This window comes from Dendrobates tinctorius, unplaced genomic scaffold, assembly GCF_039654945.1.
Source record: "Dendrobates tinctorius isolate UK_male_01 unplaced genomic scaffold, ASM3965494v1 ptg000079l, whole genome shotgun sequence".
Taxonomy (NCBI): Eukaryota; Metazoa; Chordata; class Amphibia; order Anura; family Dendrobatidae; genus Dendrobates; species Dendrobates tinctorius.
In genome coordinates, this window is record NW_027361747.1 from 18790403 (window position 1) to 18818213 (window position 27811).

The following is a 27811-nucleotide window of genomic DNA, read 5'->3' on the forward strand; positions in this document are numbered from 1 at the left end:
AATCAGTGTGAGTACTGGACTGTGGGGCCATGCTGGGGGGGCTATATACCATGCTGGGGGGCTATATACCATGCTGGGCTGTATTATACCATGTTGGGGGGCTATATACCATGCTGGGCTATGGGGCCATGCTGGGGGGGCTATATACCATGCTGGGCTGTATTATACCATACTGGGGGGTGCTATATACCATGCTGGGCTGTGGGGCCATGCTGGGGGGCTAAATACCATGCTGGGCTGTATTATACCATACTGGGGGTGCTTTATGCCTTGCTGGGGGGCTATATACCATGGTGGGCTGTATTATACCATGCTGGGGGGGGTAATAAACCATGCTGGGCTGTATCATACCATGCTGGGGGGGCTATATGCCATGCTGGACTTTGGGGCCATGCTGGGGGGGCTGTATACCATGATGGGGGGCTATATACCATGCTGGGCTGTATCATACCATGCTGGGGTGGGCTATATACCATGCTGGGCTGTATTATACCATGCTGGGAGGCTATATACCATGCTGGGCTGTGGGGCCATGCTGGGGGGCTATATACCATGCTGGGCTGTATCATACCATGCTGGGGGGGCTATATACCATGCTGGGCTGTATCATACCATGCTGGGGGGCTATATACCATGCTGGACTGTGGGGCCATGCTGGGGAGGGCTGTATACCATGCTGGGGGGGCTATATACCATGCTGGGGGGCTATATACCATGCTGGGCTGTATCATACCATGCTGGGGGGGCTATATACCATGCTGGGGGGGCTATATACCATGCTGGGCTGTATTATACCATGCTGGGGGGCTATATACCATGCTGGGCTGTGGGGCCAAGCTGGGCGGCTATATACCATGCTGGGCTGTATTATACCATACTGGGGGGTGCTATATTCCATGCTGGGCTGTGGGGCCATGCTGGGGGGGCTATATACCATGCTGGGCTGTATTACACCATACTGGGGGGTGCTTTATGCCTTGCTGGGGGGGCTATATACCATGGTGGGCTGTATTATACCATGCTGGGGGGGCAATATACCATGCTGGGCTGTATCATACCATGCTGGGGGGGCTATATACCATGATGGGCTGTATTATACCATGCTGGGGGGCTATATACCATGCTGGGCTGTGGGGCCATGCTGGGGGGCTATATACCATGCTGGGCTGCATTATACCATGCTGAGGGGCTATATACCATGCTGGGCTGTATCATACCATGCTGGGGGGCTATATACCATGCTGGGGGGGCTATATACCATGCTGAGCTGTATTATTCCATGCTGGGGGGGCTATATACCATGCTGGCATGTATTATACCATGCTGGGGGGGCTATATACCATGCTGGCCTGTATTATACCATGCTGGGGGGGCTATATACCATGCTGGGCTGTATTATACCATGCTGGGGGGGCTATATACCATGCTGGGCTGTATTATACCATTCTTGGTGGGCTATATACCATGCTGGGCTGTATTATACCATGGTGGGCTATATACCATGGAGGGTTATATACCATGATGGGCTGGCCTATATACCATGTGGTGCTGGGCTATACATTATACTATGCGGCAGTGTTATATACCATGGGGGGTACATTTTACATTATATTCTATAAGGGGAGGCTGTGTTATATAATATGGGGGGCTACATTGTATTCTATGGGGAGGTGGGCTGTATTATATTCTATTTGGGGCTACATTATATTCTATAGGGGGTTGTATTATATTTATTATATTCTATGGGGGCTGCATTATACTATATGAGGAGGGCTACATTGTATTCTATGGAGGGGCTACATTACACTATATAAGTGGCTGCATTTTATATTATGAGGGGGTTGTCTATGGAGGGGCTGCATTATACTATATGGGGGGACTGCATTATATTCTCTGGGGGGGGGGTTACTTTATGTTCTATACAGATATTATATCCAGCCCTGCATAGACTCAATATTAGATAACAACAAACAACAAATAACTTTGTTGCCCTATGAAGGGTTGGGGGGGCCCGAAAAATTTCTTGCACAGGGGCCCACTACAGTCTATGTCCGCCCCTGTAAGGTGTAGTATTATTTTGAGATATATGTCACCAAGTGGTTATAATGATAAGATGTTATGCTCATCTGTTGATTTGGTTTATTATCCTCACAGCATTGCATGGACTTATGAAACCAAAAGTTATATTAAGAATTTAATGTGTGTGGCTGCTGTCCTTTTATGTTGTGTGGACATATGCATGTATACTACTTGGCTACATACATATGTGTATATGTTGTTTTGTGGTTAATAAACGAATTAAGAAAAAAATAGCAAGGTTTCTTGCTTTTACAAGTATTTTGCAATTATACTGCTTTAACATGATGAAAATAATCCTTTAAATACACATATTTTTGGCTAAAACAAAGTTTTGCAATGGGTTTTATTAAAAATGTTGCACCATCTACAGTAGTTTTTACAGTCTCTCCGTTTAGCTTTACATTGCTGGCTGAAGAGAGAGTTGCCTGAGAATTTATCAGCTCACTCCTGAATGCTTCTTTCAGCTGATTTATGACCACATCAAAGTTGAGCTCAACTTGGATAAGGTCTGTGGTCATAAATTAGGGCAGAGAAGTTCAGAAAAAAAACAGATAAAAAATCTACAAATTCCCCGTCAGGACAAGCTAACGAATACTTTCTAGATTAAACGGTTTGTTGCCCCCCAAAAAAAACAGGTTATTCATCATTTATAGGATAAGGGATAACTTGATGATTGCAGAAAGGCTAAAAGTTGGGACCTTCAGTGATCCACAGTGATGCCAAAATCAAGGATCTTGAACAAGGAGAACAGAATCTGCATTCCAGCCTTGAATGGAGCAGAAATGCAAATACTCAACTTGGGCTTCATTCATTGTCTATGGGACTGCTAGGGAATCCTGAGCTCTGTACTTGGTTTACTCCAGCAGTCCCAATGACCGTGACTAGAACAGAGGCTGATAATTTACAGCTCCACTACATTTAGGAAGGGGCTGCAGAGCCCCAATCTCAGTGTCGCTTGGGTTCTTTTCAGTCAGACCCCCAACAATTAGCAAGTTATCCCCTATCCTGGTGCTAAACATGACTTGCACATCCTATTGGCATCCTTTGTAACTAGCCCTAGAGTGGTCTGTGATGGAAATTGAGGAAATTATCGAGAGAGCATTGGAGACAGAAAGTGACGTAAGTGAGCACAGGCAGACAGCACTTCTATAAACTCTCATTTTTACTGCTCATTTGAATTGTGCTTATCCCTCTGTACTATATGTAATCAACCTCTTCCTCTCACAGTGATAAATCGCTTATCCTCAACATACACAGCTTAATATTATACCTGCCAAGGTCACATCCCTATGTTATCCTCATAATTACTATAAGACTGAAACTTTGTTATTTGCTGGTCTAGCATTTACTGAGACTATTCGCTTCCAGCAGGATAGCATTACAATCCTGGTTCAGATACTCAGACACAATCATGAAACTGGAAACCATTAATGGGAATCTGTCACCCATATTTAGTGATATCATGTAAAGATATCACTAAATTGTGCGTCCCATAAAGATTCTAGTCGGGCTTTTGACTCCCCCCGACCCCGCACCTTTGAGGCATAAATACCTTTTTTAGCTTGTTGTGGGTGCATGCAAATCGCCGCGGTCCGGTCCGATGGGCGTGGCTTAGGAGTCTTCTCCCCCCACCTCCTCGGCTTGCTTCACGTAATCTTCGTCTGTGAATACCACAGACACCGTTGGTTTCCGCTCTTGCGCAAGGTAAAGGCCCCGGCACCTGCGCAGTATGCTTTGCCCAACTGTGGGCGAAGCATATAATCGCTACTGCGCAAGTGCCGGTATTTTCCAGCGCGGTCTATGCCCCGGAAGTGTGTCCTGCATGTGAAGACTTCCGGAACATAGACCGCGCTGGAAAATACCGGCGCTTGTGCAGTACCGATTATATGCTTCACCCACAGTTGGGCAAAGCGTACTGCGCAGGCGCCAGGGGCCTTTACATTGCGCAAGCGCGGAAACCAATGGTGTCTGTGGTATTCACAGACGAAGATTACGTGAAGCAAGCCGAGGAGGTGGGGGGGAGAAGACTCCTAAGCCACGCCCATCGGACAGGACCGCGGCGATTTGCATGCATCCACAACGAGCTAAAAAAGGTAAACACCTTTTTACCACCTGGTAAACACCGGCGCGGTGGTTCATATCGTCAGTAACGTTACCGTCGGTCAGAGTGTTGCGGTGTCATGCTGTCAGATGTCACCGTGACCTCTCAGCAGTAACTGTGACCCCCAGCTGTGACCTATGGTAAAAAGCTTACCGCAAGTCAGCAGGCGTGGGCTGATGAGTCTACACCTCCCATCAGCCTACGTCTGATGTCACTGATAACAGTGATGGCAAGAGCCGCTGATGGTAGACGAAGTCTCTCGTCAGCCGGAACCTGTGCTCACATTTACATACATACTTACATATACTGTACATACATATTCAAATATAAAACCTTAGTGCCCCATTCCTGATGCCCATGTCTCTTAGAAAAAAATTAAAAATAATAAACCACCATATACTTACCTGTCCGCCGTAGTCCACATAATCCCGAGTGTCCCACGGCGATCTGTAATAGACAAACCATTATTTCTTATATTTAGAGACTCTATAGCAGCGGGGTCTGTTCCACAGGACTGGCAAATAGCTAATGCGGTACCAATATTCAAAGAGGGCTCTAAAAGTGAACCTGGAAATTATAGGCCAGTAAGTCTATCCTCTATTGTTGGTTAAATATTTGAAGGGTTTCTGAGGGATGTTATTCTGGATTGTCTGAATGAGAATAGCTGTTTAACTCTATATCAAAATGGGTTTATGAGGAATCGCTTCTGTGAAACCAATCTAATCACCTTTTATGAAGAGGTAAGCTATAGACTGGACCAAGGCGAGTCATTGGACGTGGTATATCTTGATTTTTCCAAAGGGTTTGATACCGTGTAGTACGTGTGTAGACTGGGGGGTGGTCCCTTTCGGCTGCGGAACAGACTTGAGACAGACCCAGGTATCCGTTCAATCAGGTCCAAATTTTATTGTGTGTCCTCCTGACATCCACGGCATACACGACAGCTTCTGCCCCTAGGCCCGTCATCTCCTGCTGTTCCTTTTGGCAAAGCCCCTCCAGGTTCCTTCACCTTGGCTGCCGTAAGGCCCACGGCCACAGAGCTTCCCCCTGGCTGAGTCTGCCTGCTGTACACTTACTCACTCTTCGGTGTCCAGCCATCCGGTACCCCTGTCACTGCCGTCCTGTCCTGCGACTGTCTTCTCAGGGCCACCCCCCTCTCCGAGTAACCATCTCTTTCTCTCCTCTGTCTTTCCTGAGCTTCTCCTTTTTCCGTCCTCTCTTGAGCTCTTCTCACTTCTCTCTTCCTCCTGGGTGTCTGCCCTACCCCTGGGACTCTCTTCTCTTATATCTGCTCGTTCTGAAAATCCCCTTCCCAGTCCCGTAACTCCGCCCACCATGACTATGCAGTTTCCCTAGCCTAAGGCCTGCTGTTGAGTCCTTTTCTCACTACTCTATGTCCAAAGCCCTGTACTACACCATCTTTCACTGATTCTATCTGTTGTCCCCGCATATACATTCAAGTCAGAATAAAGCATTGTACACATCACATTTTACATTTTCCCTCTTTATCAGACAGGTCCATAGGTCAGTCCACCCCCTACAACCGTGCCACATAAGAGGTTGGTACACAAAATACGGATGCTGGGTCTGGGGGAAAATGTGTGTAAATGGGTAAGTAACGGGCTTAGTGATAGAAAGCAGAGGGTGGTTATAAATGGTATATTCTCTAACTGGGTCGCTGTGACCAGTGGGGTACCGCAGGGATCGGTGTTGGGACCTATTCTCTTCAACATATTTATTAATGATCTGGTAGAAGGTTTACATAGTAAAATATCGATATTTGCAGATGGTACAAAACTATGTAAAACAGTCAATACAAGAGAAGATAGTATTCTGCTACAGACGGATCTGGATAAGTTGGAAACTTGGGCCGAAAGGTGGCAGATGCAATTTAACAATGATAAATGTAAGGTTATACACATGGGAAGAAGGAATCATTATTACCATTACACACTGAACGGGAAACCACTGGGTAAATCTGACATGGAGAAGGACTTGGAGATCCTACAGTCATGGCCAAAAGTTTAGAGAATGACACAAATATTATATTTTCACATGATCTGCTGCCCTCTGGTTTTTATGTGTGTTTGTCAGATGTTTTTATCACATACAGAAATATAATTGCAATCATATTATGAGTAACAAAAGGTTATATTGACAGTTAGAATGAGTTAATGCAGCAAGTCAATATTTGCAGTGTTGACCCTTCTTCTTCAGGACCTCAGCAATTCTCCCTGGCATGCTCTCAATCAACTTCTGGATCAAATCCTGACTGATAGCAGTCCATTCTTGCAAAATCAATGCTTTTATTTTGTCTGAATTTGAAGGTTTTTGTTTGTCCACCCGTCTCTTGATGATTGACCACAAGTTCTCAATGGGATTAAGATCTGGGGAGTTTCCAGGCCATGGTCCCAAAATCTCTATGTTTTGTTCCCTGAGCCATTTAGTTATCACCTTTGCTTTATGGCAAGGTGCTCCATCATGTTGAAAAAGGCATTGTTGATCACCAAACTGCTCTTGGACGGTTGGGAGAAGTTGCTCTTGGAGGACATTCTGGTACCATTCTTTATTCATGGCTGTGTTTTTAGGCAAGACTGAGAGAGAGCCCATTCCCTTGGCTGAGAAGCCACCCCACACATGAATGGTTTCGGGATGCTTGACAGTTGGCATGAGATAAGACTGGTGGTAGCGCTCACCTGGTCTTCTCCGAATAAGCCGTTTGCCAGATGTCCCAAACAATCGAAAAGGGGATTCATCAGAGAAAATGACTTTACCCCAGTCCTCAGCAGTCCACTCCCTGTACCTCTTGCAGAATATCAGTCTGTCCATGATGTTTTTTCTGGAGAGAAGTGGCTTCTTTGCTGCCCTCCTTGAGACCAGGCCTTGCTCCAAGAGTCTCCGCCTCACAGTGCGTGCAGATGCACTCACACCTGCCTGCTGCCATTCCTGAGCAAGCTCTGCACTGCTGGTAGCCCGATCCCGCAGCTGAAACACTTTTAAGAGGCGGTCCTGGCGCTTGCTGGTCTTTCTTGGGCGCCCTGGAGCCTTTTTGGCAACAAGGGAACCTCTCTCCTTGAAGTTCTTGATGATGCGATAGATTGTTGACTGAGGTGCAATCTTTCTAGCTGCGATACTCTTCCCTGTTAGGCCATTTTTGTGCAGTGCAATGATGACTGCACATGTTTCTTTAGAGATAACCATGGTTAACAGAAGAGAAACAATGATGCCAAGCATCAGCCTCCTTTTAAAGTGTCCAGTGGTGTCATTCTTACTTAATCATGACAGATTGATCTCCAGCCCTGTCCTCATGAACACCCACACCTGTGTTAATGGAGCAATCACTGAAACGATGTTAGCTGGTCCTTTTAAGGCAGGGCTGCAATGATGTTGAAATGTGTTTTGGGGGATAAAGTTAATTTTCTAGGCAAATATTGACTTTGCAAGTAATTGCTGTTAAGCTGATCACTCTTTATAACATTCTGGAGTATATGCAAATTGCCATTAGAAAAAATGAAGCAGTAGACTAAATTAATAAAGGGGGTGAGGGAACTACAATACGCAGAGAGATTAGCAAAATTAGGATTAATTAGTCTAGAATAAAGACGACTGAGGGGCGATCTAATAACCATGTATAAGTATATAAAGGGACAATGCTAATATCTCTCCGAGGATCTGTTCATACCAAGGAAGGTGACGGTCACAAGGGGGCATTCTCTGCATCTGGAGGAGAGAAGTTTTTCCACCAACATAGAAGAGGATTCGTTACTGTTAGGGCAGTGAGAATCTGGAATTCCTTGCCTGAGAAGATGGTGATGGCGAACTCAGTCAATGGGTTTAAGAGAGGCCTGGATGTCTTCCTGGAGCGTAACAATATTGTATCTTACAGTTATTAGGTTCTTTAGAAGGACGTAGATCTGGGGATTTATTCTGTTGAAATATAGGCTCAACAAATATTTTTTTTTGGCCTTGCTAACTATGTTACTTTGATCTCACGTGTAGAACAGTCACATCGGGAGATATGACTGCTCTACCCAGCCACTGGCGATACACTGACAGGAGGTTATCGCTCCCACAGTGTATCACTGAGCTGCCGTGAGACAGTTCACTGGAGTTCATCAGCTAATCAGCTCTGGTGCTCTCACTTATGGCACCAGTACTGCATGAGAATTTTCTCACGCAGCAGTAGTGCCATAAGGGAGATCACCGGAGCTGATCAGCTGATGAACTACAGTGAACTGTCTCACTTTCAGCTACAACGTTCTCCTGGCTGCATTTGTGAGGGCCACAGGCATCTGATAACAAAACTGTGGCACCCTGCATCATTGGCAACAAATTCAGAATAGTCTCTAGTCGTGTTCGATCACAGCATTTCGGGGGTTATAGTGCCAGGAGCGGTCTGTGACTGCTACTGGCACCTAGTGCCGGGTGTCAGCTGTGAGAATCACCTGACACCCGGCGGCTATCGGCCGCACACCCCCGTGTGCTCGGTCGATCACGATGACGTGCTATACTGTCCATGATCAGACAGGCCCAAGTCACATGGACGGTATAGTACGTCGGATGGCAGAGAGGGGTTAACTTGGCATTAGGTACCAAGCAATGATGAAGACTGATGCACTTGGTAAGCTTTAACATGCCCCCAATGCACTTCTAGCCTCATTAGCATATGCTTATGACCGATTGCCTAAGTCAGCAAGGAGGCTCAGTGGTTATCACAGTTGCTTCCCAGCAATGGGGGGGTCCTGTGTTGCAATCCCACCAAAGACAACATCTGCAAGGAGTTTGTATGTTCTCCCCGTGTTTGCGTGGGTTTTCTCCAGTTTCCTCCCACACTCCAAAGACATACTGAAAGGGAATTTAGATTGTGAGCCCCAATGGGGACAGTGATGATGATGTCTGTAAAGTGCTGTGGAATTAGTGGTGCTATATACAGTATGTGAGTAAAATAAAAGATAGATCACTATAATGTCAAGTTATGGCTCAATCGCTAAGATATTATGAATTTATTTGCAGTTATCTGAAAATATGATAAATATTTCAGTCTCTAGTTTAGAGTTCAGGCCAAGAGTGCAGAAAGGAATTGCCTTCCACTTAAGATTCACATTTGTTCATGCAGATAAAAAAGGAAAGAAACAAGATTTACAAAGAGTCCTTGGACCATCTGCCATTATTAACTGCTACGTCCCCCAGAAACGAGGTTCTATGAGGATAGCTGCGATCGCCTGTAAACTGAAGAGAACTGCCGTTTTCATAGCATAATACATAATACACTAATCGGGACGGAAATAAATTTCCTTTCCCGATCAATACCCAGACTTTTGGGAAGAAGAGGCATTTGCCAGCTGATTCATTTACATTTGTTTTTGCAGTTAAAATTTGTATTATCTTCCATTTAAAATCCAATAAACCGTCATCTGCACAATTGTCGCTGTAGCTGTATTTGTTTGATATCCTGTAGATTTTTTTTTATCGTTTTTTTAGATTGTGTTAGATGATGCATTATGTTCTCATATTATTGTCCTTTATGAAGGCAAAATAGAGATAAATGTGTAGAGTAAATACTGAGCAGTTGGATGTAGCCATTGGGAATAAAATAAGTGGCAATAGCTTAACTAAAGTAGAATAATGAAAGATTGCTACAACGAAAAAGGTAGAAAACGTCCAGATCCTCGCTCATCCCGCTCAGTTAATTGCTGAAAGCACAGAGATGGTTAGCACAGAAGGTCAGCCTTATTCATGGCTTTTATCAATGTAAGTCGCATTAGATAATCATCCTTAGAAATAAAATTTCAACTCATCTTGAACCAATGGTAGATCTCCAATTTGACAATACTAGGGTTGTAATACGTACTGTATGTCACGCCGCTCCCACCTGATGGGCGGGACCCCGGGTTCGTCATCACCACTTCCGGTGCCGCGGCCGCTCCGAGGGTCCCGTCGGGTGCGCACGCGCACCTCTCGCTCCTAGCTCTGTGGTTGCGCTATGTTCCAGCGCGCACGCGCGCTCTGCCCAGCTCTGTCTTTGGTCTTGTCCTCTCTATGATACTGGAGGACTTGACTCGGAAGTTCTAGGACTCAGGTGCTATATCAGGCTACCTCTTCCTATGGGAGGTGCCTGACTATTGTTGTACTTCCTGGCTTGGTCTGCCGTGTCCCTGCATGGCTGTGCGCTGTATTCGGGTCCTCTACCTTGTACTCTATTGTGCCTCTTGGCACATGCTCTGAACCTGCACTCTGCCTTGTACTCTGCTCTGCCTCTTGGCACACGCTCTGAACCTGCACTCTGCCTTGTACTCTGCTCTGCCTCTTGGCACACGCTCTGAACCTGCACTCTGCCTTGTACTCTGCTCTGCCTCTTGGCACACGCTCTGAACCTGCACTCTGCCTTGTACTCTGCTCTGCCTGCTGGCACACGCTCTGAACATGCACTCTGCCTTGTACTCTGTTGTGCCTCCTGGCACACGCTCTGGTCCTGCACTCTGCCTTGTCCTCTGCTGTGTCTCCTGGCACTCGCTCTGAACCTGCACTCTGCCTTGTACTCTGTTGTGCCTCCTGGCACAGGCTCTGGTCCCGCACTCTGCCTTGTACTCTGTTGTGCCTCCTGGCACACGCTCTGATCCTGCACTCTGCCTTGTACTCTGTTGTGCCTCCTGGCACACACTCTATCCTGTACTCCATTCCAGTACTCTGTTGTGCGTCCTGTCACACCTGCTGTCTAGCTTTGTATTCTGGCGTGCTCCTTTGCACGAATCCCGCTTTGCACGTCCCGGCAGATACTCACTTGTGTCTCCTGTGAGCCGGCCGCCTGGTGCCAGCAGTCGTGGTACCTTACCCCCCTGGGGCTTGCCCTTGACACTCCCTGTATAGGGGGTGGTCCTCACTAGGTCAGCTCGCCCTGGGCGGGTTGGTGCCACGACCCAGAGGGTCACAGTATAATCAGGCCATGGACTCCTCTGGTACCACGGTGCCCGTCCAAAAGGAGCTGGTGTTCCTCTGGGAAAACCAGACTAGGATTATGTCATTTCTCAAGTCCATGGAGTCCCGTTTATCTGCCTTACAGTCCTCCGACCCTGGGAATGCTTCCCAGTTGGCTAGCCTCCAGCAAGAACTCATGCAGCAACGCGACACCCAGGCTCATATCCTCAACTATATGGCGTCTGTAGATGATCGGCTCCTTTCCATACAATCCGTTTCTGCACAGTTCTCGGCTCCGCACCCGCTGCCTCGCTTATGCAAGCCACCCCAATATAGTGGTGACCCTAAGTTTTGTCGTGGATTTTTGAACCAATGCCGGTTACATTTTGAGCTTTTGCCGCAGCACTATCCCACAGAGCGTGCGAAGATAGCTTTTATTGTTTCCCACTTAGAGGGGGAGGCGTTAGCATGGGTAAACCCTCTCTGGGAGTGTGATGATCCCCTCGTCTCTCAGCTTTCCACCTTTTTGGACACCTTTCGCAAGGCTTCTGCCACAGAGTCCCTCTTTAAACTCCACCAGGGTACTCTATCAGTAGGACAATATGCCATTCGGTTTCGCACCTTGTCCTCCGAACTCAGTTGGAACAATGAGGCCCTTGTGGGGGCCTTCTGGCGTGGTCTGTCCAGTCAGATTAAAGATGAATTGGCGGGCCGGGATACCCCTACCTCTTTGGAGAAGTTGATCTCTCTTGCCACATGCATTGACCTGCGTTTTCAAGAGCGTACCCGTGAGGCAGCCATAGAGAGAAGATATCCTCGTCTCCCTCCGTCTACTTGCAGTCCTCCCCGCTCACGACCCGTGCCTTCTTCTACGGTCTCCGTCTCTGAGCCTATGCAGGTGGACCGTTTCAAGATGGCCGAGCAGCGCCGCAATGAGAGGCTCACACAAGGACTCTGTCTTTACTGTGGGAGTCCTTCTCATCTTCTTCGCTCCTGTTCCAAGAAGCCGGGAAACTTCTCTGCCTAGGAGTGGTAGGAGAGGCCTCCCTAGGTATACGTGACTTCTGTCCCCCCTTGATCGTGTCTGTTCTGTTGCATGTGGACTCCAAGCGCTATTCTGAAGAGGCTTTGTTAGGGATGACGGAACGCACTAAATATAAAATAACGTAAAGTGCGTTAGCCGCCCGGGGTCCACCGTGCAGAAGGTGTAAACCCTGCTGCTAGATAATGGCGGACAAACAATATGGCGGTATAACGCACGCGGGTTGAACGTCACCCGGGTGGGCTGAGCAATCTATGTTAATTGACAGAGGCGCCTATGTGTTAAACACAAAAGGCTGAGCCTGTTAACGAGAACAGGTCTCAGAGAAGTGCACACACGGTGTATGGTCACAGGAGCTGGGCCCTCCGCAGAGGGTCAGCGTCCGTCTAGACCTACCGTGTGTGCGGCGTCGCTACTGCGGGGAGCTGCAGAGTGCAGCGTGGCAACAGACACAGCCGCCTATCGACAATGCCCGGTAGCAGGCGCACTGTCGGACGCTAGCACTGTTGATGATGCTGCTGTGGCTTGTAGCTTGCCACTGACTGGCGCTGACTCTAAGCCTAAGTCCCGGTACACATTCGTAATATCAGAGGGAGGGGATCTTAGTGAGTCATTCGCAGGTTCATGCATCCACCATCATTCACACAGTTAGCAACTAGAGACTATAATAGCGCATGGCCGAGCGGCCATGCGAACCTTTTATAGCCGGGACCTTCCAGAAGCTTCCAGATCCCTGTGATGGACCAATCAACTTACGAGAGGGACCTGGGGATGTGACTCCCGATCTCCAATGGGAGATTGTCTCGTGAGCATGCTCAGTAGAGTGATGGAGGGACTTAGCCTCTGGAGTGGCTTGTTGCTGAGCAGCCTGCAATGCTATTGCAGACCCAGAGGTGGCAGCAACAGCCAGACCCACAGAGCAGGTCTGGGCAGGGCGTCTGGGATGCCGGAATTGCTAAGCAATCTCCCCTGCTGTCGAGAGACAATGGGAGACCGCAGAATGTGAGGCTCTGGATTCCTGCTGACCCGCTGCAGGAACCCGATGCCTAACATTACCCCCCCTCCTGAGCCCTCCAATCCACCAAATAAAGTTTTTTGCCACGTACTACCTTGTGTCCCACAGAGGCATAGGCCTCAGGCTCATCCGAAGACAAGTCTGATGTCCCGGCAGATGACTCGGAAAACCGGGACATGTGAACAGATTTGAGAAGGGACACGTGGAAGGCGTCAGGGATGGCTAAGTCGCCAGGAGCAGAAGTTGGAGTGGGGCGCCGATATGTATCGGGGGGCATCTTCATTCTCTCTCTAGAGGCTTGAGTGACATGCGGGGTGCGACCCAAACTGTCGCAAACCTCCATTGCCCGGTCTGCTACCGGCAAGAGATACGGTAACCCAGCTGGCCTCTGTTTAGAGGAGCTGCTCCGAGCACAAGAGGCGCATGCCTGAATGTATTTTTTAGTGTCCCGAGCCCTGTGTGGCCACTAATAAGACCTTGCCAGGAGTTTTGTGGTCTGCTTGTAGCCAAAGTGACCACCCACCCTTGACGCGTGTGCCCACGCGAGAACCTTGGACCGCAGGTGAGGCGGGACAAAGGTCTTGCCCGGCGGCACTGACTTGAGGACGACCGGAGCCCTGGTCTTCAGATTCCCAGTAGGGGGCGCGGAAAGATCCGCAGGCACCTCCACAGAGGCTACTTGGACGCTGCCCCCCCATGCACCTTCCCACACAGTCTTTGCTCCATCCCAATATTTTCCCCGAGGACCACTCTATATGAGGGGAATGGCAACGGAGCCAAGGAACCCCGAGGAGCACCTGATCGATGCCCTCTGGCATAATGAGCAGGGACAGCGTCTCCTGATGAGATGGTGGAATTGAGAGCCTAAGGGGTGCTGTTTGGTGGGTAATCTGGGATGACAAGATCGACCCGTTGACTATCCTGATGGGCACTGGGCGAGGAAGTGGTACCAACGGGATAGGGTGCTGTTGGGCGAAGGACGAGGACATAAAGTTCCCTTGTGCCCCGGAATCCACCGTGACCTTTACTTCCCAGGAGGAATCACTGCTATCTAACGTCCCTAGGAGTGCCGGTTTGGGGGAGAAGGTCTCCATAGCGAATAGACCTCCTCCAATTACCAGTGGACGCGATTGTTTTTTCGGCCGCTGCGAACACCCGTTAGCCAGGTGACCAGACTGTCGACACTGATAACAGCGTGTGGAGCTTTGTGCCGGACGCGTCTTAAGATCGGCACGGGACACCTCCATGGGCTCTGTAGGTAAATTCTCTGGCTCGGGTGGTTCTAGAGGTTCAAAGAGGTTGGGAGGCAAGCTAATCTTCCGTCTGGATTGAGCACGCTCCAGCCCGCGCTCTGAAAAACGGAGATCAATGCGGGTGGAAATGGCTATCAGCTCTTCCAGACTTACGGGAACCTCCCTGGTAGATAGAGCATCTTTAACATGCTCCGCCAAACCTCTCCAGAACACAGGGATGAGGGTCTTATCAGGCCATTCCAGGTCGGAAACCAATGTCCGGAAACGGACGGCGTACTGGCTGACCGAGAGGGATCCCTGTGTTAACGCTAGTAACTGGAGAGAGGTGTCGTGAGTGACCCGTGGCTCTAAAAAGACCTGCTTTAGGGATGTTAAGAACTGAGCAGTGGTCCGAACCTCTGGGTCACCACGCTCCCACAGTGGCGTGGCCCACTCCAACGCCCGACAGAAGGGAAACGAGAAACCCCAACTTGGCCCATTCTGTAGGGAATTGTGCGGCTAGTAACTCAAGCTGGATAGAGCACTGGCTCACGAAACCCCTGCAGGAGGCGCTGTCGCCAGAAAATTTATCAGGCAACGGGAGGCGGGAAACTGTCAGTGCAGGCGTGGACGTGGACACACGTGAGACAGCCTCTGCGACTGCCTGAGCAGCAGCCTCAGTAAACTGTGCAGCTGAGGTGGCACTCTCGAGAGTAGCCAACCTGCCCTCCAGCTGCCAAATGTACTGCAGAAGCTGCTGTTGGCCCGCCATTACTAGCCAGACCCTGGCGCTAGTATAATGTTAGGGACAGCGGAACGCACTAAATATAAAATAACATAAAGCACGTTCGCCGCCCGGGGTCCACCGTGCAGAAGGTTTAAACACTGCTACTAGATAATCACGGACAAACAATATGGCGGTACAACACACGCGGGTTGAACGTCACCCGGGTGCGCTGAGCGATCTCTGTTAATTCACAGAGGCGCCTATGTGATAAACACAAAAGGCTGAGCCTGTTAATGCCACAGGTCTCAGAGAAGTGCACGCACGGTGTATGGTCACAGGAACTGGGCCCTAGGCAGAGGGTCAGCGTCCGTCTAGACCTACCGTACATGCGGCGACGCTACTGCGGACGCCAAGGGGAACTGCAGACTGCAGTGCGGCAACAGACACTGCCGCTTATCGACAATGCTCGGTAGCAGGCGCACTGTCGAGAGACAATGGGAGACCGCAGAATGTGAAGCTCTGGATTCCTGCTGAACCGCTGCAGGAACCCGATGCCTAAGGCTGTGTGCACACGTTGCGGATTCTGCTGCGTTTCCGCAGCGGTTTTGGCCCTGCGGAAACGCAGCAGTTCCGCTGACCATGTACAGTACAATGAAACCCTATGGGGTTTCAAAAACGCTGTGCTGACGGTGCGGATTTTTCCGCGCGGTTTTGCTGCGGTTTACTAACCGCAGCATGTCAATTGTTTGTGCAGTTTCCGCAGCGGTTTCACACCTTTACCATAGTAGAGGTGTGAAACCACAGGGCAAATCCGCAGACCAAACCACAGGTCACTTTACCTGCGGTTTTACCTGCGGTTCCGCGCGGAAAAATCCGCAGTGGAATCCGCAACGTGTGCACATAGCCTAACAGGCTTTCTTAGACTCAGGAGCTGCAGGGAACTTTATTAGGCTCAAGGTGGTTAACAAATACCAGATTCCTGTCAGATCCCTGGAGACTCCTCGGGTAATTGCTTCGGTCAATGGTAAACTCTTGCAGGAGACCGTTACCCATATCACTGAGGAGATTGAGATGCAGATTGGAGCTCTGCACTAGGGAGAAGATTTCCTTTCATGTCTTGTCGACTATTTCCCACGAACTGCTTCTTGGTCTCCCTTGGTTACAGACTCATGAGTCAATCCTGGACTGGCGGTCGGGTGACATACTCCGCTGGGGGCGATCTTGTCAGGAGAAGTGCTTGTAGTCCGTCCATCCCATGAACTTTACCTGTCCGTCCTCGGCACCTACAGGTCTGCCGTCGGCTTATTGGTCTTTCACGGATGTCTTCGACAAAAAGGAGGCTGAGACTCTGCCTCCTCATTGTCCATGCGACTGCCCGATTGACCTTGTTCCTGGCGCTACCCCACTCAGGGGCACAATTTACCTGCTTTCGCCTGCTGAAACCCAAGCTATGTCAGATTATATCCAAGAGACTCTTTCAAGGGTTTCATCCGCAAGTCCTCTTCACCCGCAGGAGCAGGATTCTTCTTTGTCAAAAAGAAGGAAGGCTCCCTCCGTCCCTGCATAGACTATCGAGGGCTGAACGATATCACAGTCAAGAATAAGTACCCACTACCACTGATCCCGGAGCTCTTCGACCGACTAAGAGGAGCACGAATTTTTACCAAGTTGGATCTTCGTGGGGCCTACAACTTAGTCCGCATTCGCTCCGTTGACGAGTGGAAGACCGCCTTTAACACCCGAGATGGTCACTATGAGTACTTGGTCATGCCTTTTGGTCTTTGCAACGCCCCAGCGGTATTCCAGGAGTTCGTGAATGACGTCTTCCGGGATAGGCTGTACTCCTGCGTGGTAGTCTACTTGGACGATATTCTCGGGTTTTCCGCTGATCTGTCTGCTCACAGAAAAAAATGTGCGCCAAGTCCTCTTGCGCTTAAGAGAGAACCGCCTTTACGCCAAGCTCGAAAAATGTGTCTTCGAACAGACGTCCTTGCCATTCCTGGGGTACATTATTTCAGACTCCGGTCTACGAATGGATCCGGCGAAAGTGTCTGTCGTTCTCGATTGGCCATGGCCCCATGGAGTGAAGGCAATCCAACGTTTCCTCGGCTTTTCAAACTACTATCGGCAGTTCACCCCCCATTTTTCATCGTTGGTTCACTCTATCTCTTCCCTAATCCGCAAAGGGGCTAACCCGAATGCTTGGTCCCCTGAGGCAGAAGAAGCTTTCCAGGCCTTGAAACGAGCCTTCGCCTCGGCTCCAGCGCTTCATCGTCCTGAGGTTAATAGACCTTTCACCCTCGAGGTGGACGCATCTTCTGCCAGGGTCGGCGCAGTCCTTTTGCAGAGGTCATCTTCCGGACACCTAGTCACGTGTGGCTTCTTTTTTAAAATTTTTTCCCCATCTGAGCGAAACTACTCCATTGGCGACAAAGAGCTGCTGGCCATTAAATTGGCTTTAGAAGAATGGAGATACCTACTGGAAGGCACCATACATCCGTTCAAGATCTATACGGACCATAAGAACCTGGCGTACATCCAGTCCGCTCAGAGGTTCAACCGCCGGCAAGCTAGGTGGTCCCTGTTCTTCGCCCGCTTTGACTTTGAACTTCATTTTTGGCCCGGCGATAAAAACGATAAAGCGGATGCGTTGTCTAGGTCTTTCCAGTCGACTGAGGCTGAAGAAGAGCCTTCCCATATCATCGACTCGTCTAAGGTGATTACCGTGGCTCCTATCAGGTTGACCACGTTACCTCCGGGAAGAACCTTTGTGGCTGAGAACAACCGGAGACGAGTGTTGAACTGGGGACATTCGTCCAAGATTGCCGGCCAGGTTGGTGTCAAGAAGACTCTTTCCTTGATTTCCCGTTACTATTGGTGGCCATCCCTTTCCCAGGATGTCAAAGACTTTGGGGCTTCTTGCCCAGGCAGCCACCCTCCGGTCTTCTGCTTCCGCTTCCTGTACCTTCGGTTCCATGGCAGCACATAGCCATGGATTTTATTACCGATTTGCCTCGCTCCTCCGGTTGCACGGTGATTCTGGTGGTTGTAGACCGATTCTCGAAAATGGCTCATTTCGTTCCTCTTCCCGGCCTACCTTCGGCTTCCGCTGCACATCGTATCTGACAGGGGTTCAATTCACATCCCGGTTTTGGAGAGCTCTTTGTGGACTCATGAAGGTGACATTGGACTTCTCTTCTGCTTATCACCCCCAAACCAATGGGCAAGTGGAACGCACAAATCAGATCCTTACTTCCTATCTCCGGCACTTTACTAATGCTCATCAAAACGACTGGGTCGGTCTACTTTCTTGGTCCAAATTTGCCTACAATAACCACTCCAGCGAATCGTCCACCAAGTCTCCCTTCATCGTTTTCGGACAGCATCCCAGTCTGCCTCTTCCGGTACTTTCTGTCTCGGGGTACCTGCGGCCGACTCTCTATCCGTGGAGTTCTCCAGGGTATGGCAGGAGACCAAAACCGCTCTCGAGAAAGCCCGTGACAGGATGAAACAACACGCTGACAAGAGGCGCCTGGACGTTCCCCATATCTTCCTCGTGACAAGGTGTACATTCGCCTTAAGGTACCATCTTACAAACTGGGTCCCCGTTACATTGGTCCTTTTGAGGTTATCAGGCGCATTAATGATGTTGCGTGCAAACTGAAATTACCCCCTTCGCTCCGTATTCCCAATTCCTTCCATGTGTCACTCCTCAAACCTGTGGTATTGAACCGGTTCCATCCTTCTACTGGCCACACTCCCCAGCCTGTTGGCATGGGGGACGAGTTTGAGGTAAGCGACATTCTGCCTATGAAGAAGGTAAGAGGGAAAACTCTTTTCTTAATTGATTGGAAGGGTTTTGGTCCTGAAGAAAGGTCATGGGAACCCAGAGAGACTATAAATTGCTCCTTCTGGAGTTTCTTTCCAGCCTTAGAAAGAGGGGGCGTAAAGGGGGGGTACTGTCACGCCGCCTGTCACCCTGGGTTCGTCGTCACCACTTCCGGTGCCGCGGCCGCTCCGAGGGACCCGTCGGGTGCGCACGTGCACCTCTCGCTCCTAGCTCCGTGGTTGCGCTATGTTCCAGTGCACACGCACGCTCTGCCCAGCTCTGTCTTTGGTCTTGTCCTCTCTAAGATACTGGAGGACTTGACTCGGAAGTTCTAGGACTCAGGTGCTATATCAGGCTACCTCTTCCTATGGGAGGTGCCTGATTATTGTTGTGCTTCCTGGCTTGGTCTGCCATGTCCCTGCCTGGCTGTGCGCTGTATTCGGGTCCTCTGCCTTGTACTCTATTGTGCCTCTTGGCACACGGTCTGAACCTGCATTCTGCCTTGTACTCTGCTGTGCCTCCTGGCACACACTCTGAACCTGCACTCTGCCTTGTATTCTGTTGTGCCTCCTGGCACACGCTCTGGTCCTGCACTCTGCCTTGTACTCTGCTGTGCCTCCTGGCACATGCTCTGAACCTGCACTCTGCCTTGTACTCTGTTGTGCCTCCTGGCACACGCTCTGATCCTGCACTCTGCCTTGTACTCCGTTGTGCCTCCTGGCACACGCTCTATCCTGTACTCCGTTCTAGTACTCTGTTGTGCCTCCTGGCACACCTGCTGTCTAGCTTTGTATTCTGGCGTGCTCCTTTGCACGCATCCCGCTTTGCACGTCCCTACAGACACACTCACTCGTGTCTCCTGTGAGCTGGCCGCCTGGTGCCAGCAGTCGAAGTACCTTACCCCCTGGGGCTTGCCCCTGACACTCCCTGTATAGGGGGTGGTCCTCACTAGGTCAGCTCGCCCTGGGCGGGTTGGTGCCACGACCCAGAGGGTCCACTCCAGGAGTCGTCACACTTCCATTTTTCGATGAATTAGCAAATAATTAACATTTGCCTGACTATTCACTTTGCTCATTTATAAAGTTCGTCCGTGTAATGCACAAACGTGTTGCATCCTCCAGAGAGAGACAGATGCTCATTATAGCTGCTCTTAATTTAAGGATCCTCCCCAAGAAATGGTTTAATACGTTATTTCATAATGGATTTAATAAACCAGCCAATTTCAGGATACCATGTATTGATAGTTTTAGTTATACTCCATGTAAATATGTGTAAGGTCTAAAGTGGAATTGTCTTGTGTCTAGTAAGCAAGTGACCGCATGTATGCAAATCTGGAAAAAAAAGGGAAACCCTTACAGTGTGGACATTGGCACTTTCGCAATTTGGCACATGAATTGATTGCAATTTTTTTTCTGAGCCTGGAAAATCCCTTTAACATATTTTCATTTCATTGCCAGTAGTTTAAAAATCCCAGACAACTACTTTAAGAAAAATTTGCTCTAGTTTTGCTAATTTTTAGGCTATTCAGTACAAGCTATCAGAGTTGCCAACTAAAATCACGCAGACAATAATTTTTAGGGATAATAAATCTATAAGAAATCATTATGATTATAAGTGATCCATGTCTACAACTAATAATTTTGATGTGAGATATCGGCTGCATTCACTGTAAACTGTAACATGAAAAAAGTTTTTTCATCTTCAAAAAAATCACAGACACCTTGATTTTCTCTTACCGACAGAGCAAAAAAAAGTGCTTTATTTTTACGAACTCTCCTGCACGTTCTGGACGGTTGGCCGCCCCAAGTGCCAGACACATGGTGTTCAGAATTTTTCTTAGAAATCTTGACAAGACATCCTCCTCTTTTTCACAATCTTCTGATATTCGATTCTTCACGGATCCTGATAAAACTTTAGAACCATCGTCCATGTACGGCTTCTCACCTTTCTTTACGAAATGACATGTCTGGGATTATGATCCTGACACAGATATTCAGTGGAGTGCGATCAGATATATTCACCGAACCGCCAGAGAGGGACACTGTTGTGATTTGGAAATCTGTTTATTAACGCATGACTTTATAATCTCCGTTCTGCTGCAGTGGTAATGCAAGACATTCATTCCGAGCGCGTGCTTGCTCATATTCCTGCTTATTGCACTTTGACTTTGTCCTATCTTATTATTAGTGACGGCGGCCATGCCTTAGTGCTGGCAGTTCTGATAACACCGTGTGTTTCCTCTCTACAGAGAAGAAGAGGACAGGAAAGTTTCAACCTCTACGAAAACTGTTTGGTAAAAAGAAAAAGAAAACTTCTTCGCTTCACTTTCAAGAAGGCAAACTTAAGCCCAGCCGGTCTATCGGGAGCGTGTGCATCAACCTGGACTCAACCCTGCCCTCTGATGACGAAGCATGTGATGATCTGAGGTTAGCTTATTCCTTTATATACATTGGGTCATTGTGTGCTCCGTATTTTGGATTGATGAAATATGTGACATGAACTGGAGGCGATACCGAGAAAAGATCCATAATTCATAGCTGTGACTCATGTCAGACCAGTACGACAGGTCCGTGTACCAGGTAGAAGCAGCAGCACTCACACTGAAGTGTCTGATGATTAGATAGAACATTTTATAAGGTCATACTGACTGACTTGCATGTCAGGGCGATGATGGAGACCCCATTAGAAAGATCAAAGCTGTTAAAAATCAGTGGGTATGTCATCATGATGCAGAAGACTACAGGATGGGGGGGTAAAACCTTCTTCTTTTATAATATTGGAATCTCCTGTCATCCAGCAAGTGATAATCCCAAAATCCCGGACTGTCCAGAACTCATCTCCCTAACAGATTTCAATTTTATCGTGAGTGTGGTATCCCCATAATCTTTACTACTAAATTCAATACGCTTGAGACAATACAATTACTATTTTATATAGTTACCATATAAAGTATTATTATCTATCTATCTATCTATATACATACATATACTGTGGGGGAAATAAGTATTTGATACACTGCCGATTAAGCACGTTTTCCCACCTACAAAGAATGGCGAGGTCTGTAATTTTTATCGTAGATACACTTCAACTGTGAGAGACAGAATCTAAAAATAAAATCCAAAAAAATCACATTGTATGATTTTTACATAATTAAATTACATTTTATTGCATGAAATAAGTATTTGATCACCTACCAACCAGCAAGTCTGGCTCTCACAGACCTGTTGGTTTTTCTTTAAGAAACCCTCCTACTCTGCACTCAATACTAGTATTAATTGCACCTGTTTGAACTTGTTACCTGTATAAAAGACACCTGTCCACACACTCAATCAATCATACTCCAACCTCTCCATCATGGCCAAGATCAAAGAGCTGACTAAGGACACCAGGGACAAAATTGTAGGCCTGCAGAAGACTGGGAAGGGCTACAAGGACAATAGGCAAGCAGATGGTGAGAGGGCAACAACGGTTGGCACAATTATTAAATCATGGAAGAAACACAAGATGATTGTCAATCCTCCTCGGTCTGGGGCTGCATGTAAGATCTCGCCTCGTAGGATAAGGATGATTCTGAGAAAGGTCAGGAATCAGCCCAAAACTACAAGGGAGGGACCTGGTCAATGACCTGACAAGAGTTGAGTCCACAATCTAAAAACAATACTGTTAGCAACACACTAGACCGTCATGGATAAAAATCCTGCAGGGCACGTAAGGTCCCCTTGCTCATGCCAGCTCGGGATTTTCATGTTTTGCCCCCAGCAGTTCGCCCCCAGGTACATTTCGCCCCCGCACATTTCATCCCCAGCATTTGGCCCCCAGGATGTTTCGCCCACTGCAGTTTGCCCCCGGATGTTTGTACCCTGTTTTGCCCCCAGAATTTTGTGTTTGGATGTTTCGCCAGTTTGTCCATGTGGTTCATGGATTCCCGTCCGTCATCAATCCACATGTCACAAAAGTACTGTACAGAGTGCTGCACTTTTGTGACATGTTAAATCAACTGTTTCCATCTGTAAACCTCACAACTGATTGCATTTTAGTGTCAGAGCATTTTGCCCGCAATTTTAACAAGACATTTTCCAAACGTTTCTAAAACGTTTTTGTGTTACAAAAACATAACACGAAAAAAATAAACAGATTCCAAAATTGTAGTGTGACTGAGGCCTGATTTAAATACTGGGGGCGAAATGTGCGGGAGCGAATCTTCTGGGGGCGAAATGATAGGGGCAAGATGTGCGGGGGCAAAATGTACCTGGGGGCGAAACTTCTTATAACCCGCCAGCACATGTCCAGGCCCAGTTGAAGTTCTCCAATCACCATCTGGATGATCCAGAGGAGGCATGGGAGAAGGTCATGTGGTCAGATGACACCAAAATAGAACTTTTTGGTATCATCTCCACTCATCATGTTTGAAGGAAGAAGGATGAGTACAACCCCAAGAACACCGTCCCAACCATGAAGCATGGTGGTTGAGACATGATACTTTGGGGGTGATTGTCTGCATTGGGGACAGGATGATTGCACCGTATTGAAGGGAGGATGGATGGGATCATGAATAGCGAGATTTTGGCCAACATAAGTATTGAACAGGTTACCAATTTTTTAAGTAAATATATTTTTAAAGGCGCTATTGACATGAAATTCTCACCAGATGTCTGTAACAACTCATCCAATTCACACAGGCAAAGAAACAAATAATAAATGTTCATAAATTAAGTTACGTGTAATAATGTATAATATAATATATATTTTTGTATTTATTTATATTTTAATTAATATTGGTTTACTTGTCTTTGTAGTGCCTTTTGTCTTATGCGTATTCACATTTGAGTTAGAGGCTCCAATCAGAGCGTCAATTGAAAATGACATCTGATAGGAAGAATAATGTTGCGGAGTGCAATTCCCCACTTTGAAATTATGAGTTCTAAAGCAGAATCTGATTGACCCTGTTATAAGTTGACGAGATCATGCTGGGGTTTTTCACCCAAAAAATATTATATATTAAATATGTAATAATGGGGTTTCGTTTTGTGGGCCTAGCATGAAGTGTGATTTTTAAATCTAGGAAGTAATTATTGTCTGGATAATTTAGTCTCTTTACTTATTGTGTTGACACCTATTCCACCCAAAAGTACTGCCCATATTCAGTATGATATACCCATGCTGGTTTTCTGTGCTTTTATTGTTACGATTTTGTGCAAATTGTACAAAAAAACACCATAAACCGACCATGCACCAACGTGGTTTATAGGATTTTATGCTGGACAGTAGAGATGAGTGGATCTTTTAAAATTCAAATTCGCCAACTTAAATAATTGTCATAAATTTTCATAAATTTGAATACTAGATAGCTTGTAATTGCTCGGGAAAAACACATGTGGTGAAGAGGAGAGAGGAAGAACCCCGCTGACCATAAGAGTTTACACTCTATTCTACAGAAGAGAGAGAAAGGACTCCGCTGACCATAAAATCTCACACTCTACAAGAGAGAGAGGCCCCTGCTGATCATAAGAGTTAACACTCTACAGGCAAGAGAAAGAGGTAACCCTGCTGACCATAAGAGCTTACACTCTACAGTCAAGAGAGAGCACCCTGCTGACCATAAGAGTTAACAATCTACAGGCAAAAGAGAATGAGAGAGAATCCTTTCTGATAACAAGAGTTTACACACTGTAGGAGAGATTAAGACTCTGCTGAGTATAAGGGTACCGTTACACTTAAAGATGCACCAGCGATCCCGACAACGTTAGTACCTTGTCAAGATCGCTGGTGCCTCGCTACATGATCGCTGGTGACCTGTCAAACAGGCAGACTCACCAGCAATCAGGACCAGCGAGGATGCTGCGAGGTATCTAAGGTAAATGTCGGGTAACTAAGCGTCGCGCGTCGCTTAGTTACCCGATGTGTACCTTAGATACCAGCTTGCTCGTGCCGGGAGCTGCGAGCACGCTGGTATCTAAGGTACACAGCGGGTAACTAAATGATGCGCACCGCTTAGTTACCTGATATTTACCTTGGATACCAGATCCCAGCGTCTGCTTACAGCGCTGGGATCGTCGCTGATCGTTGGTCTCCCGCTGCCACACGATGCGTGCTGGCCAGCGGGAGAGCAAAGATCAAAAAATGGCCCAGGACGATCCTGCACGATTAGCGATACCTGGCAGGGGGCCCGGTCGCTGATGTGTGTCACACACAGAGAGATCGCTGTGGCATCACAAAATCAGCGATCTCGTTGTGTGTGAAGGGGCCTTAAGAGTTACAACTCTTCAGGCGAGAGAGAATCTTTCTAACCATAAGAGTTTACACTCTACAGTAAAAAATAGTGAGAAACCTTCTGATCATAAAAGCTTACACTCTACAGGAAAGAGAGAGGTAACCCTGCTGACCATAAGATCTTACATTCTATAGGAGAGAGAAAATCCTTTCTGACCATAAGATCTTACACTCTACAGGAAAGAGAGAGGTAACCCTGCTGACCATAAGAGCTAACACTCTACATTGGAAAGAGAGAAAGGACCATGCTGACCATAAGAGCTAAACTCTACAGGGTAGCAAGAGGACCCTGCTGACCATAAGAGCTTACATTCTACAGGAGAGAGAAAACCCTTTCTGACCATAAGAGCTTACACGCTACAGCAGGGGTCCCCAACCTGTAGTTCGGGAGCCACACGTGGCTCGCCATCCCATGAATTGTGTCTCTCGACTGTCTTCCAGCTTGGTGCTTTAGCTCCAGGTCTAGCAAACAGGTATGAAGAGAACATCTCAAAATGGTGAATTTTGTCAGTAGCCCTGCACAGAAGAGCAGATCTGGATGCACATGTACTGGCTTGGGGTTTAGAGATGATTTAGGTATGGTACGCTGGAGGATGATACTACCTGTTAGAGGAGGTTCTTAAAGCTGGATGCGACAGTGTGTTGGGAGTCCTTGATGGGAGAACACTGAATGCGGGTTTTGTGGGAACAACCCCTGGATCTCAGTGTACTTCTTTGGAGTGATTTATGTGGACAAGCTTTGGTTATGATTATACCAGTAATGGGGGTTTCGTTGACACTACTTTGAGGAGGGTGGGAGCTGGATGTGGCTCGCGACCCTCTCTCTAAGCTGAATGTGGCTCTCAAGGTCAGAAAGGTTGGGAACCACTGCTCTACAGGAAAGATAGAGGTAACCCCGCTGACCATAAGAGCTTACACTCTATTGGGGAAAGAGAGAAAGGACCATGCTGACCATTATACTGTAGCTTCCACTCTATAGGGGAGAGAAAGAAAGGACCCCACTGACAATAAGAGCTTACAATCTACAGGAGATGGAAAACCCTTTCTGACTAGGAGAGCTTACACTTTACAGGAAAGAGAGAAGTAACCCCGCTAACCATAAGAGCTTACAATCTATAGGGGAATGAGAGAAAGGACCATACTGATCATTATAGCTTACAATCTATAGGAGAAAGGATCCCATGGACCATAAGATCTTACACTCTACAGCAAAGAGAGAGAGGAACCTGCTGATCATAAAAACTTACACTTTGCATGAAAGAGAGAGGAACCTGCTGACCATAAGATCTTACACTCTACAGGAGAGAGAGAGAGGACCCTGCTGACCATAAGAGTTTACACTCTACAGGTAACAGAGAGAGAGTATCCTTCTGACCATAAAAGTTAGCACTCTACAGGAGAGAGAGAGGACCCAGCAGACCATAAGAGCTTACACTCTGCAGGTAACAGAGAGAGAGTATCTTTCTGACCATAAGAGTTACCACTCATCTACAATAAAGAGAGGACTCTGCTGATCATGAGAGCTTACATTCTACAGGAGAGGGTGTGGACCGCACTGACCATAAGAGCTTACACTCTACAGGTGGAATAGTGCTGCAAAGTGTGCTATTCCATACAACAGTAAAAAGTTATAGCAATTTACAGTACATTAATATATACTGATACAGGCCTAAAGAGTTCATACAGCAAACAGACATGGCAGAACACAGTGTGAGACCACCCTAAATGACTACTGTATATTGCTTTCCATACAAAGGGCTGCGCAGGCAGTATGCTGTCTTGTCAGTAATAATCCACTACTAGGATTAATCCAAAACCTGACCTAGTCTTGATGATCACAGAGATGGCTAGCCTGCCACAGGAGCTCCACTATTTTATAATGTAGGGATACCTGCACTGACCATTGTTGGTACAAATATTTTACTTTTACCTACCTGTAAATCCCGGTAGTACCTGTGGTTTACTGGCCACGTGGCAACCTACTCATTGCTGATGTGGATGGAGATACAAGTAATTGTGCAAATTTACAGAGTGCTAAGGTCTATATCGATATGTCTGGTAAACTGCACACGGTGCAATAGATAATAGTATTAATAGGTAATAGGCTATTAGCACCGATGGGTGCAGGGCACCTACACTGGGTCTACACATACTCACATGCAGACCTGACAACTACTCTTAGATTCTCAACAACACGATGAAAACCTAGGTAAGAACACACTGATGGAAGCCAACTATACCCAATGTGCAGACCTGATATTACAACACCCGCGGGTTTGCAGTAAAGACATATACGTCCCGCTGTTTCCCTATATGTTAGTGCTTCTACAGCTCTGTGCTTCCAGCATTTCAATTTCAGTCACAGCAGTAACACATCTGTCTGTAGATTTTTATAATTTTCGGAAATACGGAACAAATTCATTGTATTTTCAATTCAAATGGAAAAATACAATGGCAAAATATCCTTACATCAGAAAATAGCAAAGGTACCAATGAAAGAGAAGAAATGCAAAAATAGGCAAAAAAAATACAACAATTCTCAATGTAAAACATCAAGAAAAATATTAATAATTATCACCAAAATTGATTTTTTTTTTTTAT

General features: G+C 47.3%; 1 protein-coding gene across 3 annotated transcripts in view; it reads left to right on the forward strand.

Moving 5' to 3' along the window:
* Positions 1-27811, forward strand: part of CRACD (capping protein inhibiting regulator of actin dynamics) — a 296879-nt gene that overhangs the window by 120663 nt on the left and 148405 nt on the right. For all 3 annotated transcript variants that reach the window (XM_073583577.1, XM_073583576.1, XM_073583578.1), the window contains one exon: positions 21189-21366. In XM_073583577.1, the coding sequence (XP_073439678.1) occupies positions 21189-21366 (178 nt within the window). The remainder of the gene's footprint in view (positions 1-21188; positions 21367-27811) is intronic.